This window comes from Gallus gallus, chromosome 1 (genome assembly GCF_016699485.2).
Source record: "Gallus gallus isolate bGalGal1 chromosome 1, bGalGal1.mat.broiler.GRCg7b, whole genome shotgun sequence".
Lineage (NCBI taxonomy): Eukaryota > Metazoa > Chordata > Aves > Galliformes > Phasianidae > Gallus > Gallus gallus.
The window spans coordinates 65,296,888-65,317,049 of NC_052532.1; the positions used below are offsets into that span (position 1 = coordinate 65,296,888).

Genomic DNA, 20,162 nt, shown 5'->3' on the forward strand with positions numbered 1-20,162 from the left:
TCAGGAAACTACAGGAAAACGTGAACTTCTGCAAAACAATGATGATACTTCATCTACGCACTCGTATTTTCAACTAGCACAAAAAAAAAAAAAGGAGATTTTTAAAAACAGCTTCCTGCAGGTATATACCTTCCCAGGTTTATAGATCTGAAAAAACAAATAGATTTTTGTTTAACATTCAATAAGTGTTTATGAGACTCTTAAGCACCGGTCTACTCCCTTTGTGGCGTTAAGTTGGACTCAAGAAATGCACAAGCCTTGTGCTGCTTTCCGGCTTTACTACCCAGTGAGTGTGAGGTACAAGCATGTCGTATCTGCAACTGATCCTAAGCTCACTGAGGTGTAGTACTCTTAACCAGATTTCAGTGCATTAAACCCGGCAGGAAGAAAACCTACAGATCTATGTACATCTGAAATGCCGTAGGGAGAAAGGGGTGAATTCAGATCCCGAATCTATGAAACCTTCTGCCTCTCTGAAGGGACATTCTAAATGCTTGCTCAAATTCTTTCTACTACAGAGAGTAGAAAATCATAGCATGCACTTTGTACCCTGGACATATTTGAATTTAAAAATGCATATTGTTCACACCTTAAGGACAAAACTAAGAAAAAATAAAATCTGGTATAACTTGCCTTTAGCAATTTCATACATGCTCTGTTTGGTTTCCTTTTGCTCATTTCCTTCCAATAGTACTCCTTCCTTTTTACCTGTCTTCTCAGACTCACTGATTTCCCCTTCCTTCACAAGTGACCTGGGCAAAAACCAAAAAGGTAGTCCTGCAAGAAAATTCACTAATGCACAAATCAAAATGCCCAGCCACCATGCTCCAACCCAGCGGACATCAGCAGGTGTTATGGTTAGCTCCCCTAAAAAAGAAACAAACAAACAAAAAAGCAATGGCATCTCAGTTAGTTTATAAATATTTTTTTTTTCATTCTTTGTTTTTCTGATCACTTCTGATGTAATTTATTAATAGCACTTTAAACATTTAAACTGAAACTGATAAAAGAGAACAAATATTCTCCAATCTTCTGCTTATTCATCTAGCAAATTTCATCACTGCAACCATTTGTGCTAAATTAAGTTTAGCCTTTTCCTATGTTAAACCAGATGATGCAATCATTCATCAAATAATTCATATGCAGATTCATTCATGTCTGTGTGAACTAAGGGCTTTTATTGGATTGAATATCACATTGGCTTTTTCCATTCTAAAAGAAATACCAGCAAATTAAAATTAATACACATCATATTTGAAGTTCAATCAGCACTTCATATTGCTGTTTGATAGACAATTATGCCTACTAATTTACATAAAAGATTTTATATATTCAATGTAACATTTTACATACTAATCCATCACCTGCATCTACAGATTCCAGATCAACAAACAGTTTTGCACAGAATGATGCCAACAAGTAGCCAAGAAAGGGGCCAATTACTGTTGCAGTATGTAGACAACCTAGAATATGAAAGGAGAAAACATACAAAATCAAAACACAGACATAAATGTTTTCTTGAAATAATTCTAGATGCTTAGGATAGCTTTATTGAATAAACACTTAGAGCTAAAAATGACATTATTTCAACAAATACTTAAATTACAAGTTCTACACTACTATTGTTTCAATTCAATTTAATTCAAACTTCGTTGTTTAAATGCAGTAATGCCTTTCTTCTCTCTTCTTCACTTTTGTTTATTTTCATGTTTGTTTGGGGGAGGGGAATTAGCACGATAGGATAGGTTTACCCTGGTAGAAAGGTGAATTCTCTGTTTTGGCAAAATCCTCCAAATATGAAATGCCTAAAGGCACGACGGGAGTTTCACCCATTCCTCGTATTAAGTTTCCAACCATCACAAATATCCACAGCAAGGACTCAGGCTCCTTTTCACACTCTGTGAATAGAATAAGAAGCCAGAATTAATGCTTTGATTCTACCAGTTACGTTCTAGAGATGTAGACAAACAACTGTCTAACAGTTTAAACTGTGATTAGTAGATCAGTCCTGTGAAATATGGATATAAGTAGTTGCTATACTCAAGAGGCTCCAGAATAAAAAGAAGCTATTGCACTTGCTGGAGTAGAGTTCATATCCCTTCTGTCTCCATGCCACATCTTGTCTAAACACCTGTCTGTCCAATCACTGCATAAACTAGGACTCTTCCTGTACTCATCTCCCTCATCAAAGCTGCCATTTCCCTGACAGTTGAAAGAAAAATACCCCTGAACAACAGTGATGTAGGGATAATTTATCTTTTCTTACAGGTGTAGGTCTTTCCAGCATTCTTTTCTGTTTCAAGATTAATGCTAACCTGCCTTAGAGTGAGGCAGGTCTCCAGACATTTAATGCAATGCAAGCAAATCCTTGGAATGGCAAAAATAATTTATATTTGCTTGGTAAAGCTGCTATTTTTATCTCACACTAATATTATGCCATGTGTTTTCATATCAAATTAAACAGCAACATAGACATTTATACCTACATTTTTCATCTAGAAAAAAGCTATTTTTAAAAGGTTTTCTTGCCAGTTCATAGCATGTCTCTGCATGTATCAGTTTACTGCGGTCAGGTTGCTGAGATCTCACATGGGACATGTTTAGGATACTGGAAATAAAACACTTTGTTTCAACTTTTTTAATTAAAAAATAATTTTTTAAAATGAGATAAATAAAAATAATTTTATATATATATATATAAATAATTATATATAAATATATAAGTTATAAAAGAATAAAAAATATTTTTTCTTAAATGAGAACAGTTTACTTCAGAAAAAAAAAAGAACAGTAAGACTGTATTCCATTTCATATTTTTCTACAGTATTCCAAAGAAAGGTTTTTCAATTTTCTTCAAGTTTATGCCATAATTAGTGATGCAGTAAAGACCAAGCTTTCAGTGGTCTCCCTTAATCATAGAATTATAGAATCATTAATGTTGGAAATGACCTCTAAGATCATCTAGTCCAACCATCCACATACCACCAATATTAGCCACTAAACCACATCCCTCAATGTGACATCTACCCTTTTCTTGGACACCTCCAGGAACAGTGACTCCACCACCCACCTGGATAGTCTGTTCCAGTGCCTGACCTATCTTTTTGAGAATAGGCTGCTCCTAATATCCAAACAGACCCTCTCCTGGTGCAACCTAAGGCCATTACCTCTCATCCTAGCAGTAGTTACATGGGAGAAGAACTTCTCTTCCCCCAGTAGTTACATGGGGGAAGAGAAGAACTCTACCTCATTACAACCTCCTTTCAGGTTGTTGTAGTCTTGGCAACCTGGGCACACTGGTGTCTCATTTTCAGCTGAGCACTGACTAGCACCCACAGATCCTTCTCCTTCACATAGCTTTCCAGACATTCTGCCTCAAGCACTGCACAGTGTTGTTGTGAACAAAGTTTATGGTTGGACTGGGTGATCCTGCAGGTCTTTTCCAACCTTGGTGATTCTATGATTCTATGATCCTAAAGTGCAGGACCCAACACTTGGTCTTGTTGAAGCTCATCCCATTGGCCTCAGCCCATCGATCCAGCCTGCCTGGATCACTCTGCAGGGCCTTTTTACCCTTAGTCAGATCAACGCTTCCTGCCAACTTAGTGTCATCTGCAAACTTACTGAGGGTGCACTCGATTCCTTTGTCCAGGTCACCAATAAAGATATTTTAAAAAGGACCAGCCCCAGCACTGACCCCTGGGGAATGCCACTCATGACCGGTTGCCAGCTGGATTTTACTCCATTCACCACCACTCTCTGGGCCCAGCCTTCCAGCCAGTTCTTTACCCAGCAAAGAGTGTACCTGTCCAAGCCATGGGCTGCCAGCTTCCCCAGGAGAAGACTGAGCAGTCTTTTCTAAAGATTCCAGTAGTTGTTGCATAAAGGCCATACACTACTGTTTGACTACCGTATGAAAATTCATACCAAGTAATAAAAGGCAGAAAACTTCCTCATTTCACAGTGAGGTGCCACCATTTGCTTCCAAGAAAGTGAGAGCAGTGAAGAGGTAGTTTTTCTACACTTGCATGAAATGAAAGTCCTGAACTTTCTAGCTTCTTTGTCCTCTTTCAAAGTGATAGCTGGATTCAGATTGATCACTTCTAATTTTCTAAAGTTGATAAGCCTCCAGAAAAGCATATTGAGAATAAATTCCTCTGAGAATTTAGCAAGCCTTTTGTAGCCTCCCTAGACAAGCTACCAAGGAAGCCCATATAGTTCAGACTAAATGCTTCCTTCTGAGGTAGTTGAATACCAGAGAGATTAATCCCATCCTCAGTGGGAGGATTTCATGTTGTCTCTGTCTCTTTTGACTTCACAATAGTTACTTTTATGCATATACTATTACCAGAGAACATGCATGTTTCAGTCACCCACATAAGTTTCAGCCTAGTTTATATTATTTTCTCTTTTCTTTAAAATGATTTGGGAGCTCCTTTTTTTTTTTGTTCTACCTCTATTTTTCATTACTTTATATCTTGTGTGGTACAGTAAAAAAAACCAGAACCTAGTTCCTTCTACCCGTTATCTAATTAATAGTTTCCCACTTCCTTACAGTGTCACAGTATTTCAGGTTTTAAAAAAGGAACATTTCTGAGAATAATCTCATATTTCCCTGAAGTGGAATGATAAGTATATTAACCAAGCTGTTTGGATGCTGTGGTAACTGCATGAAAAGGAGCTACAGCTGTGGAGTCACAGGCTAAGAGAGAGCAAGGTGAGGAAATCTCCTGAGCTCCAGTTTTTATGCCTGCAGAAAGTACTGATCAAAAATAGGATCTTGGAAAAAAAAAATAAAAATAAAATAAAATAAAATAAAATAAAAGTGAGCTAATAAAAAAATACTATTTACTTAAATACTGTAAAAACGGAGGGAGAAGTAGTAGTGGACATAGGAAGAGTCATACCTGTTGATGGTTCCTCTGTAGGTAAAGAGGTCAAGCTTTGGTTAGCATGGCACAGAGACACAACTGAAGAATTCTCCTGTGGTGAAACGCTGCTTTCAATATGATACCTGTTTGAATCAAAGTAAAACATGTGCAGATTGAGAACAAATACATGAGGAGCCTCATAAATCTGTTTCATGAAGCTACCTGAAAGAGGAGCATGCAGCTATAGCAAGAAAGAAATCTACTTCAAAAATTAACTCAGAATTTAAAACAGATCAGACTAGGAACAAAAGAAATGTATCAAGAAACCAATGCAGTGTTTGATCTGGACAGTTACCCAGTCTCTGACATAACTGTGTAACAAATGCTTCAGGAGAAGATGATACTGTAATGAAATCCCTCAAATCATCTTTTCCCCTCTTCTCCCTACATTCTAATCCAATTTACACCCTAAGCAGATGGTGCCACCAGGGCTGTCAGAGCCATACCACATTGGGTGTAACAAGGCTAGAGGGCCTTCTTTTCTCAAAAATAAATCTCACTGATTAGAAATTAGACAAGCCTAAATGATTATTTTGGTAAGCCAAGAAAAAGAAATAGTGAGAAAGGGGTTAAAAAGTCATTATGGTCCATAAAGGCCTTGCCAATGCAGCGTTCAAGTTTGATCTCTCAGCCAGGGTCCAGACCAAAGGCATCTGAAAAATCATCTTGTATTGCATATTCAAGCAGATAAGATGTAGTAGTGCCATGTGACTGCATTGTATCTTCAGAAAGTCCATGCAAGTGGTAGCACAAGAAGTAAGACAAGGCACAGCAAGACAAGACAAGGCAAGGTGCCCAGCAGCGTGGTGACAGTCTTCAGGAATGATGGCTGACTTTTGAAGCCATCTCATAAGCAAACAATCAAAGTTGCTATCCAACTGTTTTATCACACTCATGCTCAGCAATTCCTCACTCATTAAGCAATCACATTCCTGTGGGAGGAGCTGCATATTAAAGCACGTAAAGATCACAAGAAGCTGTTGTGATTTAACCAAATGTGGCAGCTCCAGCCCAGGGCTGCTCCTGCAGGGCTCTCTAAGGCTGCAGCTCCTTCAGGCCTCATCCTCTGCTTCACCACGGGTTGCTCCATGGTTGCATGGTCAAATCTGCTCCGTTTGTTGCCCACAGGCTGCAGAGGAACTGCCTACTCCACCGTGGGCCTCTGTTGGGCTGTAGAGAGCTTCTGCTCCTCACCTCAAGCACTTCTTGCCCTCCTTGGTGCCTGTAGGGCTGCTTCTCTCCAATTTCCCACTCCTCTTTCCCTGCTGCTGTTGCACAGCAGCTTTCCCTGTCCTTAACTGCTCCCCCTCAGGGACACACTAGAGTAATTCCTGGCTCAGCTCTGGCAATGGCAGGTCCCTTTTGGAGCCACTGGAGCTGTCTGAGATGAGGCAGTTCCTGTTATGTTCTCACAGAGGCCACCCTTCAGCCCTCTCTCTGGTAAGAAAGCCTTGTCCCGTGAGCCCAATACACCAAAATACTCACCTTCCAAATAGGAAATGAGGAAATGATGTCAAAAGACAGCCAAATGCAAAAACCGTGCAGCCCAAAGCAATTATTTTGGGTCTGTGAAACTTTCCTCCAAAGTAACTCACAAATGCTATCAGCAGCAGGTTACCTGCAAAAAGAACCTGGTTCGCATTTACAAACAAAGGTGTTCTTTTACCTTTTAAAGTCCAAGAGCAATTCTCATTATATGCTGCTAGCTCAACATCCATTACTTCTCCTGACCTATAAATACTGTAACTAGACAGGGAACTGGCTAAGTGGTGCAGTAATACCCTTCTATCTGTGAAATTCTTCTGGAAGATTTACACCACATGAGAAGAACTTCAGAATAGGAGGCAGAATGGAAAAGAGACTATGGCAAAAGAGGAGGTTTTTGACCACACCTGTGCAGAGAAATTACTCACAACTTTACGTAGAGATTAGGCCCAGGCCTGCAAAATAAGAACTGCTTTGGGAAGTTACTCTCCTGGGATACTCTATTTAGCAATGTGTGGGAAAGTATATATTCAGAAGTATACATTCAAGTGCTTCTGTACTGAATATAATAAACATGAGATGACATACCAAGAAAAGAGGAATAATAAATTGATATTAATTTTATTAATAGTTTAAGAGGAATAAAAGGATTTTGTAACTAGTGCCATTTAAAAGTTCAAATGAGGTAAAAAAACTGGAATGTCTCCTTCTCTACTTTCACAGTGCAACTAAGAGATGTCTGAAGTCTCATACCATGAATTAAGTCCCGCAACAGTAAACATTTGCTAACTGTTCAACTTCTAATTTTGTGATCTTTTTGTCGAAACAACAAAACCATATCTATGACTGGTGAGCATAAAGTTCTGAAAGAAAATAGCATCTTTTTTCAACATATCATTGCTAGACTGACTGCATTGAACCAGTAGCTTGAATGAAACTTGAATACATGTATTTGTACGGTCCTAATAAGATCTTATGCCTACGCTTGCACGGTCCTAATAGATACTTTATGCCTGCCACATACACGGATACTTAATCATTTTATATATTATTATGATGATTCATAGTTACTTTACATCCCTGGAAATAAGAGCATCACAACCTGCTATAGAAAAGTGTATATGAAAGGATGGTCAATTTAAAATCACAAAGTTTTTACTTCATTAATCATATTTTTATATAATTAACCTCAGCCATTTAATATTTCTTAAACTCTCCTTCTTATCAAAAGCAAGAATATATTCTGGGTATTCAGAATCTATCATAACACTGAGTTGCCCCATCAGACTGCTTTGCAGGCAGCAGCGTGCTGTCACAGTTTCTCCTACTTCAATATGCTGAAAAGGGCCTTGTGCCTCCTACCCACCAGTGTGTACTAGCCTGTGCAGGTCATCTCCTCAGTTGAGCCAGGGATCATAAAGATCCAGACTCTGATTTTAGGAGCATAAAACATGCTTTGACTGAGTTGGGTCTGAAACTCTTAAGTCTTTTGTTTGGCTTTTGTGGCAATAGCAAGATTTAAGCTGTCACTGGGCAGTAAAGCTCACTGACAGATTTGAGGGGCTCTAACAGTAGAAACCTTATTTACAGTTGCATGGGTGTGAAAACTTAAAATACTTATGAGTTTGAGTAAGGAGACAATCCACTCCAACCAACTTTGAGATTGCTGATTAAAAAGAACTGTAAAAATGCTAATATTAACTTACATTCAAAATGATTCTATGCAATCATTCTGTTTTGTTACCTATTTAGTATTAAGCTTATTAAATAGTTCTGGTTTGTTAGTTGCTCTGTCATAGTGTGAGAGTGTATAAGTTAGCTAAACCAACCTCTAATCCCTAACATCCTCATATAAGTTGTCCTGTTATTTTCCAAGATACTCAGTATGTAAGTACTAACACAGAGAGTAGAAGACAGTTGGTCACTGTGCTGTCGCAAACACCCACTGACACATTGCTGATGGACACGAGAGTCACTAATACATAGTCAGGCAACATTTTATATTTTCAAAGAAAAATAAATATTAAAATGAATTAAAATGAGTAATTACCAATTTCGAAGCTTCCATTAATGATCCCCACTAAAGATGCTGGAATATTGAATTGCTTCTCTATCTGTGTGTACATGCTGTTCAAGTAAGCACCAGTCATCGTTTTACCAATAAATGCAAGTGACAGCGCCAGCAGAAATAACTAGGAAGGGAAGAGCAGATTGAATGAAGAATTCAATATTACATATTTAGGAATTTACATGGTTGTTTTCCCACCGGAGAGATGTGCTTCTAAGTAAAAACAATTGAGTACTTTTCGATCCACTCATAGAGGAATACAATGTAAACAGGAGTTCAAATCCCATTAGTTAGCTTTGTCCACAGAGTTATGGCTTCACTGAACCAAAATAAATAAATAAATAAATAAATTGAGGACATACTTTGTTCTTCACCTGCTCCCAGTTACCAAGACTGTCCCTAGAAACTTTAAGCCCCACTTGCCCACCCAAGTCAGGCGCAGCGCAGCCTCACCCAGCGGGACCCTGCTGCAAGATTTCCATCTGCAGGACTGCGGGACACCTGCAGCCTGAGGGAATAAAGCCTCCTGTGCTGGCTGAAAGGTTCTTGGCACTCTGCTTATCTCAGTGGTTGATAGGATTCTTGCAGAATTAAGATCATTGCCTGTCATAAAATTACTGGATTGAGTAGCTCTTCTGTCTTATCAGTAGAGGTCACGAGCCAATTTCAAACATAACCAGTAAAGAGTGTGTCCTTTCTGACAAGAATCTGGCAGTAAGTGACAATGAGGAAAAAAAATATATATATATATATATTATATAAAATATATATATATATTTTATATATATATACGCTGCAGCATTCAAATGCTTCAAATTTAGGGTTATTAATAAGCAATATTTCTGAAATAAAATCAATAGTATTTTTAAATACATTACTACAATAACTAAAAGCATGGGTAACATATTTGGGCTTTGAATTCCTCTTAAATCAAACTATTTTGTAACTCTCTATAGTGCTTTTTGCAACTTGAATAGTCTGGGGTTACATCCACAGCCATTTTTTACTTCCATGTCACAATTGGCTCATTTCACAAGTTTATAAACAAATGGTAATCGTGCCAGACTAGAAGGATCACACAAGTTCAGAGGTGGAAATTCAGAGGAGCAATCAAGCATATCTCTAACACATCACAGAGTTCAGGGACATAAAAAGCAACATGTTTGGTTACAAGTTCGCTTGACCTCAGCGTTCAAAGCATTAACGATAAGGAAAGAAACAGACTGTTCATTCATTCATTCTAGATTTTAACTCCTCCTGAATGACTGGAAATGCAAGTAACTGTGGCTCGGCTCATACAAAATTGCTAAAATATTTCTGTACCTTAAGCCTGGAAATGCCGCAGAATTTGTCGTCTGCGTGTGGCTTCCGAGTTTCTTTCATGTTGCCTTTTTGAGTCAATCCTGATGTCTGAATCTGCCTACTGATCAACACTACATAGTGTTGAAAAAGACAAAAGAAAAAAAAACAAAACATTTTTGTCCGACATTTGAAAACAATAAAATAAAAAAGCATTTCTCCTGAGATAGTTGATATTCGATCATCTTCTTAAATAACCTGCAAACCAGTCTAACAACAGGGGATTCCAACAGAACCTATAAGCATATGCATGTACATTTCCTAGTGGAGAAAATTTGATCCCCCCAAAATTTGACATAACAGCTAGCTCTTTCACATCAGATGCTCAATGCTATCAGTGCTATAGTTTCAGCACTGTCTCACAGCAGGTAGTGATGAACTCAAAGTATGGTGAGATGACACCTGAAGGAAGATAAATGTATGAGAAGATCAATGAGGCAGGTGCATGAAACGGTATAAAAATGGAGAAAAATGGCCACACGCCAACCAGAACGTAAAGAATGGAGAAAAGAGACCTTCTGAAGGCAAAGTAGTTGGTAACTGTCTATAATACTGCTTTTCAGCCTTATTCACAAGCATTTGGATCAAACGCTTCGGGATGCAACACTCTGAACATCTGTGTGCCTGGCTGGCACGTACCTGTCTTCTGTTGTCTTTAGCACTATCGCTGTCCTTGCTAGCCATACACAGGACATTTAGTTCTGCTCTGCATGTTCTGTCGAGGCATCAGCTCTTCCACTGGCACCAATGTAAGTTCACTAATTTTAATAGAAACTGGACTGGAGCCTAGTTTCTTGGCATTAAAAGCAGAAGTAGAACAACAGAAAACTACACACACAAACAACAACAACAACAAAAACAACGACAACAACAAAACACTGGAATAATTTATTCCAAGTTATGCAAAATAATTCCTCCCTGCCTACATTTAGTCATCTCCACCTTAGGTCGATGGTTAGAGCTTCTCGTACTGCTAAGCCGTGTGCTTTCTTACACATTTTACATATTTCCCAAAACTTTATTTAAAGAAGGAGCTATATATTCCAAGGACTTGGAATATACTGGCCTCTAAAAGCCCCTCCACATCTGCTGCTTAGGGTGGAGAGTTAAACATAAAGAACATCATTCAAATGATCCTAAGAACTACCAGAAAGAGTTCATTAAATCCAGTTATTAAGTACTGTTCCCTACTGCCTGATGATGTAAGGTGAAGAAAACCAGAGCAAGTCAGAGCCCTACCTTACAGCCAGGACAGATAGAGGCTCATTTCCACTTTTTCCTCTTAGATGTGTTTTCAAAGTTCTACCTTGCAACACCTGCTCTTCTTAGTGTGTCCCACTTCATGGCTAGGAAGCAAGCTGTCCTTGGCAAGTCTGCCAATAGAACTCAATTGCCCTTTCACATTCTTCAGCCCAACACCCTCTCAGCCAAACTCTTCACACACTAATTTCTACAACAATGTTAATCCTCTCAAATGCATTTCTTCATGAACTTGATTCTTGGCAAATTCATGGGCATGAACTCCTTCCATAGCCACCCTTACATTTCCAGTCTTTAAGAGTAACACATTGTACTGTTCCTGGAAATACTTAATTTTAAATTAAGTGTAGTTGATCAGCAACTTAGACAATTGACTCTGTTTTATAGTTTGTATTTCTGCTTTGTTTAAGGGTGTGTGCTTGTGCTGTGTTTGTGGAACAAGCAGGGAATAAGGCCTAGCCCATACAGATCCATGAAAGGCTGGTCCTGCTTAACCAACCTAGTTTCCTTCTATGACCAGGTGACTGACTACTGGGTGAGGGAAAGGTTGTTGATGTGGTCTACCTAGACTTCAGCAAAGCCTTTGTATCCTGTCTTCCACAGTATTCTCCTGGAGAAGCTGGCAGCCCATGGCTTGGACAGGTACACTCTTTGCTGGGTAACGAACTGGCTGGAGGGCTGGGCCCAGAGAGTGGTGGTGAATGGAATTAAATCCAGCTGGTGACTGGTCATGAGTGGTGTTTCCCAGCGGTCAATACTGGGGCTGGTCCTGTTTAAGATCTTTATTGGTGACCTGGATAATGGAATTGGATGCACTCTCAGTAAGTTTGCAGATGACACCAAGTTGGGAGGAAGTGTTGATCTTCCAGGGGGTAGGGAAGCCCTACAGAGGGATCTGGACAGTGTGGATTGATGGGCTGAGGCCAATGGGATGAGCTTCAACAAGACCAAGTGTGGGGTCTTGCACTTTGATCCCATGCAGTGCTACAGGTTTCGGGCAGAGTGCCTGGGGTATTAGTCAACAGCCAGCTGAACAAGAGCCAGCAATGTACCCAAGTGGCCAGGAAGGCCAATGGCATCCTGGCTTGTATCAGAAACAGTGCTGCCAGCAGGAGTAGGGAAGTGACAGTTCCTCTGTACAAAGCAGGTTGTAGTGACGTGGGGGTTCTCCCAGGTAACTAGGGATAGGAAGAGAGGTAATGGCCTTAAGTTGCACCAGAGGAGGCTCTGTTCAGATATTTTAAAAAGTTATTCTCAGAAAGAGAAGTTGAGCACTGGAATGGGCAGTCCAGTGAAGTGGTGGAGTCACTGCTCCTGAAAGTGTTCAAGAAAAGGGTAGACGTGGCATTGAGGGACATGGTTTGGTGGACATGGTGGCTGCGGGTTGACTAACTGATCTTAGAGGTCTTTTCCAACCTTAATGATTTGATGATTTTACAGCAAAATATGCTTATACAGCTTTGCATTTTCTCAGAAATTTTGCATGAGTTTATATCCCAGTGAATCTTTTATGCCTTTTCTTAATACTAATGTGCTTTATTCAGACTGTAGTACATGTGACATGTCTAAAGGTGAGCAGCAGAGAAAGAATGCAGTCCCTGTATCTGTACTTTTATGCTCCTCAGAGTTGGCAATAGGATTCTGTTGCTTGTTGTACCAGTCCCTGCATTTCACTAGTGCTTACAGGACACATCATCTGGCTTTACAGATTTTTCTTCTGGCACTGAAGTTACTGGCCTTGAGTTATTTCCTTCACCTGGGACATCAGAAACATCACACTGTCTCTCATCTGATTACCAAAGACAGAACAGCAATGTTTACTTTTACTGATTAATACCTCCCTTCAAAGCATAAATTACTGCAGGAAAAAAAAAATCATTTTGATATCCATATGACTGGGAAGATTATTAAGTGTGTGAACTGAATAACAAAATAGACAGAATGATGAATACCAGTTGTGTTTCTGAAGTTGCTTTCCCCAGCTTTAGAATATTTTTTTGTCACATTTGGTCAAACAGAACTGAAGGCAACATAGTCCAAGATTCAACATCAAAGAGATATAAATGTGTAGATCATTCAGTTTAGGTGCACTGACACCACAATTTAAAACCACTTTACAACTCACACTGCAGTTTCTGCGACTAAAGATGAGCCAATAGTGTTCTCTACCCTGTCTCCCATCTCTCTGCTGTGCACTCTCGTTGCTTATTTTTTACTTCCTCAGCCTTCTGCAAACCTCTAACTCGTTAAATAGGCAGAAATCTAATGCAGACAAAAAAACTGGTTTCCAGGTAGTGAACTGATTTGGCCCACTGAGTGGTTCAACAAGTGTCATGAAAGAGAAGGAAAGTAGAACAAAGAACTTGAGAGGAGAAAGTGAGGATGAGAGCAAAGTAGGAAAGGGTGAAGAGTGCCTATCTGAGCACCAGTGATGCATTATGTCACCTCAAATATTTGTAGTGGAATGATCTCAAGGCCTAACCTTAGCTGCCCAGGCCAGTCCTGAACACAACCCTAGAATCATCACAGTTGTAAGGAAATTTTCTCATTCAGTGAGCATCCGTCAGCATTTCTTTAGCCAACAGCAAGATGAGAGACAGCTTATGCTGAAAGGATATTCACACAGGGGCTAAATTTTGTAACAAACCGCTTGGGAAGTTTGCATGGGCCAGGTGAGATTGTATTTATTCAAAAGTTTGCCCTTAGGTTCCAATTCTCCTACCATCTATAATGTAAAAGCCTGCACCTGAATCCTATTCATAAGTCTGCAATATCCACTGAACTTTCAGGGAAGAGGTCAATAAAATCCCTTTTACAAGATCTTACTCCTTCCTCTTCTGCACTGAGTTTGGAATACATTTATGCAGGCTAAGAAATTAGTTAGCAGTAACATCACAACTCTTCCAGCCACCTCCACTACAGAACTGAATTTCCTTTCTCTCATGACAGGCAACCAGAAAGACCAACAGAAATCAGCCCATCTGCAAAAGGCAGCCACTTTGCAAAGTGCATAAAGAGCTAAAGAGCATGATGCAGATGGTTTTGCTACAGGCTGCAGTTATAAACTAAATGTATGAAGGACAGTGGATATAAGTTAGCCTAAAATGAAAAAGCATACATCTTGTGTGGATCAGAGTAGGCATAGGCTGTGTGGCTGACAGCAGACAGGCTACAGTTAAGAGGTGGGTATTTAGGCCTATTTGTAAGTCTATAATCATGTTACAGTTTTAAACAACATTTCTCCTTAATTAACAAATAAAACGGAGGGGATAAAAAAGGATACATGTGGATTTCAAAGTCTTGGAAGCAATATTCTGCCAGTTGCTTTCCCTGAATCCCAGCAGACCATCTTATTTTCAGTGTAAAATACAACCTTCATTTAACTCAGTTTAGTCATTTGGGTAAACAGATAAGATCACATCTTGTTTACAAGTAAGATTAAAAATAATGAGGTAACTAATTATTAGCAGAGAGCAAATAGAGTATCTGTCAGAGCTTTTAACTAATTTATCTTAGTAGTTGCAAAAAGTGCTTTAAAACGTTGTTTCACTAAGCACAGTTCAAACTGTTACCCAAATGTAAGTACACTAATGCTGGATTGAAGCAAAGGAAAGGAAAAGATTCTCGGGGCAAAACAATCGGGTACTTACAGTTTTGAGAAGATTTTCAGAAGAAATGGCTGATACTGCACACTTAAACTTTGGATTTTATTCTGAACAGTTAAAAATTAACCCAAGTATAATTAATTGCAGAATTTCCTCTTTTGGCAGTTCCAGATGTACATTTCAGAGTACTCACACAGATACAAAAGTCACAGGCTTCAAGAGTGTGTAGAACTGTGTACATTTACAGGATGAAGCAATGTCCAAGCACAGGATGACAAGAGGTCAGACTGAAAGACAAGAGTGAGTCTGAGTTTCTCACATCTGGGGAGGTTGATTAAGCTGAGTTATTAGATGGAAAGCAGCACAAGCATAATCACTGGCTATGTTTTGCTTTCTTGGAATTATTTGGAAGAGAGTGTAGCTCTTTCCATGTGGCATAAAGCACTTGTCTCTGAAGCACAGTCGCATAATATCACCCTCCCCAACATCTCCGCCTGCAGGTCTTTTGTGTTTCTTCTTAGTATAACATCTTCCTGGATCAATTTTTGAAGTATGTAATTTTAACTATGTACTGAATAACTCAGGTGTTGTCAGTTCTAAAAGGGGGCAAAGATCCTAATACCTAGGCACTGCAATATTCACTAGGGTCACCCTTGCTTTTAGGACAGTAGTTGGGTGACATCAGTGCGCTGTGCAGAAGAGAGGTACAAAAGCTGCCCATGGTCACAAACCACCGGGGCAGTGCTGCATGCTGGGTGCTGCTAGCTATTGATTAGTGGATGTTACAAAACCAAAGAGTGGAAGGTCGTGTGACTGTGATCAGGCAGACATCACACACGGGACTCAGGAGAGACACCCTCAACTACTGGTGCTGCAGCATGCTTCACCTGTGACCCTAAGTATCTTGATGGCATACATTCATGTATGTTTCTCACACAGGAATGCACAGGAAGAAGCTTAAATGCAAGGTCTACAAAGTTTGATGAGGGTGGGATTGGGATTAATGAGCACCTGGCTCTGAGCACATCCTCGGACAAGGCTTCTCAGCTTTCTTCTAGCTGAAGGAGCACCCAGCTTTGCAAAGAAGTCTCCTTGGACTACAGTATGCCCCTCAAGGTTTGGCAGCTTGAAGTGGGGAAATAGCAGACCAGCAAGGTCTCACGTACTTAGAAGTATATTGCTATACATTTTAATTCAAGTTAGTAATAACATTCTCTGCCTTTAGGCCACCTAGGCCTTAGGCACCGTACGGTCGTTATTTAGAAGTTCTGTTGATGACCTAGAGACAACCAGTGACTGAGAACCCCCACTCTGCTCAGTACTGCACCACAGCATGAGGTGAGGCATTGTTCTCCATTGTTTCTTAAAATAAAAACTGATGATGGTAAATTACTGAATGCATACCTTCTCAGTTGTCACACGCTAGAAAATATCGCAAGGAAAAAATCTATTAACATTCTTCCAATATGAGAAGACCTTCATTCTCCCTCAGAAGACATACATTTCACAAGAGTTACAGCCCTGCTTTCTGTTCTTTCTTCATGATGACCTCCAAATTACACCTGATGGCTACATGTACTGAAATTTTGCTTACATAGTATAACTAAAATTCAACATTCTGCTTCTACCATTCATTTCCTTAAACTAAAATCTGAGGTAAAATAGTATTTCCCATTAAGATATTTTGAAGGCTTTCTTGCATTTTATATTTTCCTCACATACCTATTGCTTCTTATGGAAAATACTGCTTTTTGTTTGCAGAAGACAGTACAATGAAAAAGCAAGACTGAACAGAGGTAGAAAATGGCTGAGTATAAAGCTGCCTTAACTCAGTATGATCATCCTCGCTTCCCTTAATAGAACATCTAAAGGCAGTGAGAGATGAAGACACTGCACACCCAAACAGAAGCTCTTCAACAGTGAAAGTCCATGGCTTTGTAGTATTCATTCAGCTGCAGAGTCACTTCTCTCTTGTATCAGCACTGGGTGCAGCAGCCCTCTGTGCATGGCTATGTCTCGTTTTACGTAAGACAGAAGTCCTGGTGTCATTAAAGCATTACTCCTGCTTTTACATTAAAAATATCAAAGCTTCAGTAGTCTAATTGGAATAATTAGCTATGAAAATCTGACCGCAAGTAATCAAGGGAATTGGTTAGGAAGGTGCACTTAGAACTTGATACCTATTTATTGTAACCAATTGGAAAGCAGAACTTTAGATCTCAGTTTAGCTGATCTTTCCCCGAGTGCTTAGCTATTACAAGGATTTAATATACCTTTCTTCCTTCTCTGATTCCATCCATTTTTAAAATATTTCATGTCACAAATATTGGTAGGGTATATTCTACATATATTTTATATTTTAAGCAACATTCTTTGCAGAGAGTAAAGTGGTCATGATTTTGACTACAGAGATCCCTATTTTCAAATCATGTTATCCGTCATACCTATTTAAAAGTATCTATGTGACAACAAGTGCTCTCTTTCCTTTAGAAATTAAAAAAAAAAAAAAAGATAAAGTAGAAGAAAAAGAAAGAAAATACTATCTTGTCAAAAGCTGAAGTGTCTCCTCATCATGGTAGCTTTATTTACTGCATACTTTCTCTCAATTGACTTTTGTAGTTTAACAATTGACATTTTCAAATATTCATATTGCCCACTTCTTGCATGTACTACCCAATTTGATCAGTTCAAACTAACATACTTGCAAAGAGCTTTAAAATAGGGACCTATGTGCTGAACTTCCAAAAAGTCAAAGAAATTTGACTTACTGATGTGATTGGGTATGAACTGAGTTTATATTTAGATGAAAAATGAAGAGATAGATGTTTCAAGGGCATAATCCTCTGGATACATACATGTGCATATGTGCACATACACTACCTGAGACAGGGGGAAGTTAAGGTTAGATATTAGGAGGAAGTTTTTCACACAGAGGGTGGTGACGCACTGGAACAGGTTGCCCAAGGAGGCTGTGGATGCCCCATCCCTGGAGGCATCCAAGGCCAGGCTGGATGTGGCTCTGGGCAGCCTGGTCTGGTGGTTGGCAACCCTGCACAAAGCAGAAGGGTTGAAACTACATGATCATTGTGGTCCTTTTCAACCCAGGCCATTCTATGATTCTATGATTCCTACTAATGACTCTTGCCAAGAACAGTTTGCATTCATGAAAGATTAACACAAACTGTCTCTTTGGTAGTGTTCTGTTTCTCTATGGCACCATGAGAAGGGAAGTACTAACTGAATTATATGAATCCTGGCTTCATAGACCAAGGATCTTAGAGACTGTTGCTTACAAATCAACAAATGCTATATATCCATATAATTAGCTGTGCAGCCCTAGAGGAAGGCAAATGCCTTTTATGCAGAAAACCAAATAGATTATTCCATTGAAAATAGTGTTTTCCCAGAAAAGAAAAATAGACTAAAATATATATTTATTTATTTGATTTTTTAGCTGCCTGTGAGTGCTACAGAGCTTTTATATTTTCTCAAGCATTTTGAAAGCTGAAGGATGTCAAGGGAACTTTTTTGTGGTAAGTGCATGTTCTCGGTTTTAAAGTAGATAATTGAAGCCTGCTTTGTATGGACTGTGTGTATAAAAACGAGCCTGAAGGAATACATCTCTAGGGGCCATACTTGAGCACTTTGGTGGATGCACTCCCTCAGTTTCTGAACATTTTCAGTGGTTGGATGTGCTTAGGTGCTGCTGGGAGGCACTCACTGTGCATATCTTGACCTTTATACCTTGCTTCTATTTCACCTCAGAGACTTCAGCAGGGGGACTGAGACACTGTCTGAAGGTGAGAAGTCACTCCCAGCTCTTTCCCAGGTGTCAGCAACATGCACACATTAAATTCCACTCCAAAAAAGATCAGAGCAGAGATTTGAAATTAACATGAGCTCATAAACGTATTTAATATTCACTGGGTTCATGTAAAATTCAGTAAGCATGGAATTCAGTATTTTTCTCTACTGTGACTAATTTAAGGATAATACAGTATTATAGAGCATCTCTGGTGTCCTGGAGTATTGAATTCTCATCTACCCCTATCTCATTTGCACTGAGTTCACTGCTTCCTGCATTATTAGTCTACCACTTGAGAAATTGAGAATTTACATATTTTCTTCTATCTGGACAGATCTTGTTAGAGGGACACTCATTATTCTAGTGCTCCAATAAAAGGAAAATACCTGAGAGTAAAGTATTTGTATAGAATCAGGTATGCTCTATTCTTAGCAAGTAGTTTTGTTGAAGATCTTCATATAGACTCTCTCAATAAGTACTAGAGACAGACAGATATTTCCAGAGAGCAATTTATCTTCTCTTAAGACAGCTGTCTAAAATGAGTGGGAGGAAATGGTCTCTGGAGGTGCTTCTCCTCCTTTTGGTTTGAAAGCCTGAAGAGCTAGCTTAGTCTAGATAACTAACTTTTAGACAAGTAGAAATCAGGTCAAATGACACCTATCCTTGATCTCTCTGCTCCTTATGTCATTCTAGGCCTACTCGTCTTGGCCAAGGAACAAAAAAGGCTGCCAGCCAGAAGCTCCCTGTCTAAGGTCAGAACCCCTTTACAATTGCTTGTGGAAGCTGAATTCAAAATGCAGATTTGCTGTAAATTTTCAATTAAAAAGCAAGAACAACTAATGGTTTCAATCTAATGTTATAAATAATGATTAATTATCTACTCAGGATACACAAGTGACTTTTGGCCTCAGACTAAATATGACACATCATTTTGGAAACACTGAGGACTAAATCGCTCTGTTCCAGCAGTGTGGTAGTATCCAACCACAGCTGGATCTTACTTGGGAAAAATTAGACATATGAGCTATGTCTCCACAGAACTAAACACTACAGCAATCATGGGTTTCACATCCTACAGTACATAGTATAGCAAGCCAGGTAAGGATGTTGTGACACAGATTATTTTCCCTGTCATCTCCCCCACCAGCTCTGAGCTGGACTAAATCCCAACAGTGCCTTTCTCAGTTGTATCTCACAAGATCTTCTTCCCTACTGCAGGCTTATCAGGAGACACAGTGGAGCTTAAAATGTTAATCCTCACTTGTACTGACTGGGACAGTGGCCATCTAACACTGTTCTAGTTGCATAGCCATGCTATTTTCAGTCCAATGGAGGCTAATACAGATGACTTCTAACAGGGACAACATAGGATTTTCTTTGTTGTCCTCTGATCTTGGTACACACTCCAAAAGCTTCGATGCAAAATTAAACCTTTGAACAGAACAGCAAAACTGAATCTGAAAACCTCACGACCTTTCAAAATGTTGTTTTTGCTTTCAGCTGCTTATATGGGTCACAACATCTGCACACACCAAATAAACCTCCCAGTATTTTGGGAACCTACTTTCTCAGAAGATAGTGATTAAGAATGCAAAAATAAAGAAAGATATAATTATTTAACAGTGCATTCTTTAATCAACAATGTATTT

The 20,162-nt window shown here is 39.2% G+C and overlaps 1 protein-coding gene across 8 annotated transcripts in view; it reads right to left on the reverse strand.

Moving 5' to 3' along the window:
- The window catches only part of SLCO1A2 (solute carrier organic anion transporter family member 1A2), a 51,220-nt gene that overhangs the window by 7,708 nt on the left and 23,350 nt on the right, over positions 1 to 20,162 (reverse strand). For 4 of the 8 annotated variants that reach the window (XM_040656005.2, XM_040655999.2, XM_015291795.4 and 1 more), the window contains 7 exons: positions 9,808 to 9,917; positions 8,467 to 8,608; positions 6,417 to 6,549; positions 4,908 to 5,014; positions 1,752 to 1,898; positions 1,365 to 1,463; positions 634 to 867 (listed from right to left, as the gene is read on the reverse strand). In XM_040656005.2, the coding sequence (XP_040511939.1) occupies positions 634 to 867; positions 1,365 to 1,463; positions 1,752 to 1,898; positions 4,908 to 5,014; positions 6,417 to 6,549; positions 8,467 to 8,608; positions 9,808 to 9,867 (922 nt within the window). In that variant the 5' untranslated portion in view covers positions 9,868 to 9,917. Of the gene's footprint in view, positions 1 to 633; positions 868 to 1,364; positions 1,464 to 1,751; positions 1,899 to 4,907; positions 5,015 to 6,416; positions 6,550 to 8,466; positions 8,609 to 9,807; positions 9,918 to 10,482; positions 11,176 to 14,753; positions 14,785 to 14,901; positions 14,996 to 20,162 lie in introns of those variants that run through there. The other 4 variants (XM_015291789.4, XM_040656020.2, XM_046905098.1 and 1 more) reach the window with 4 other exon arrangements.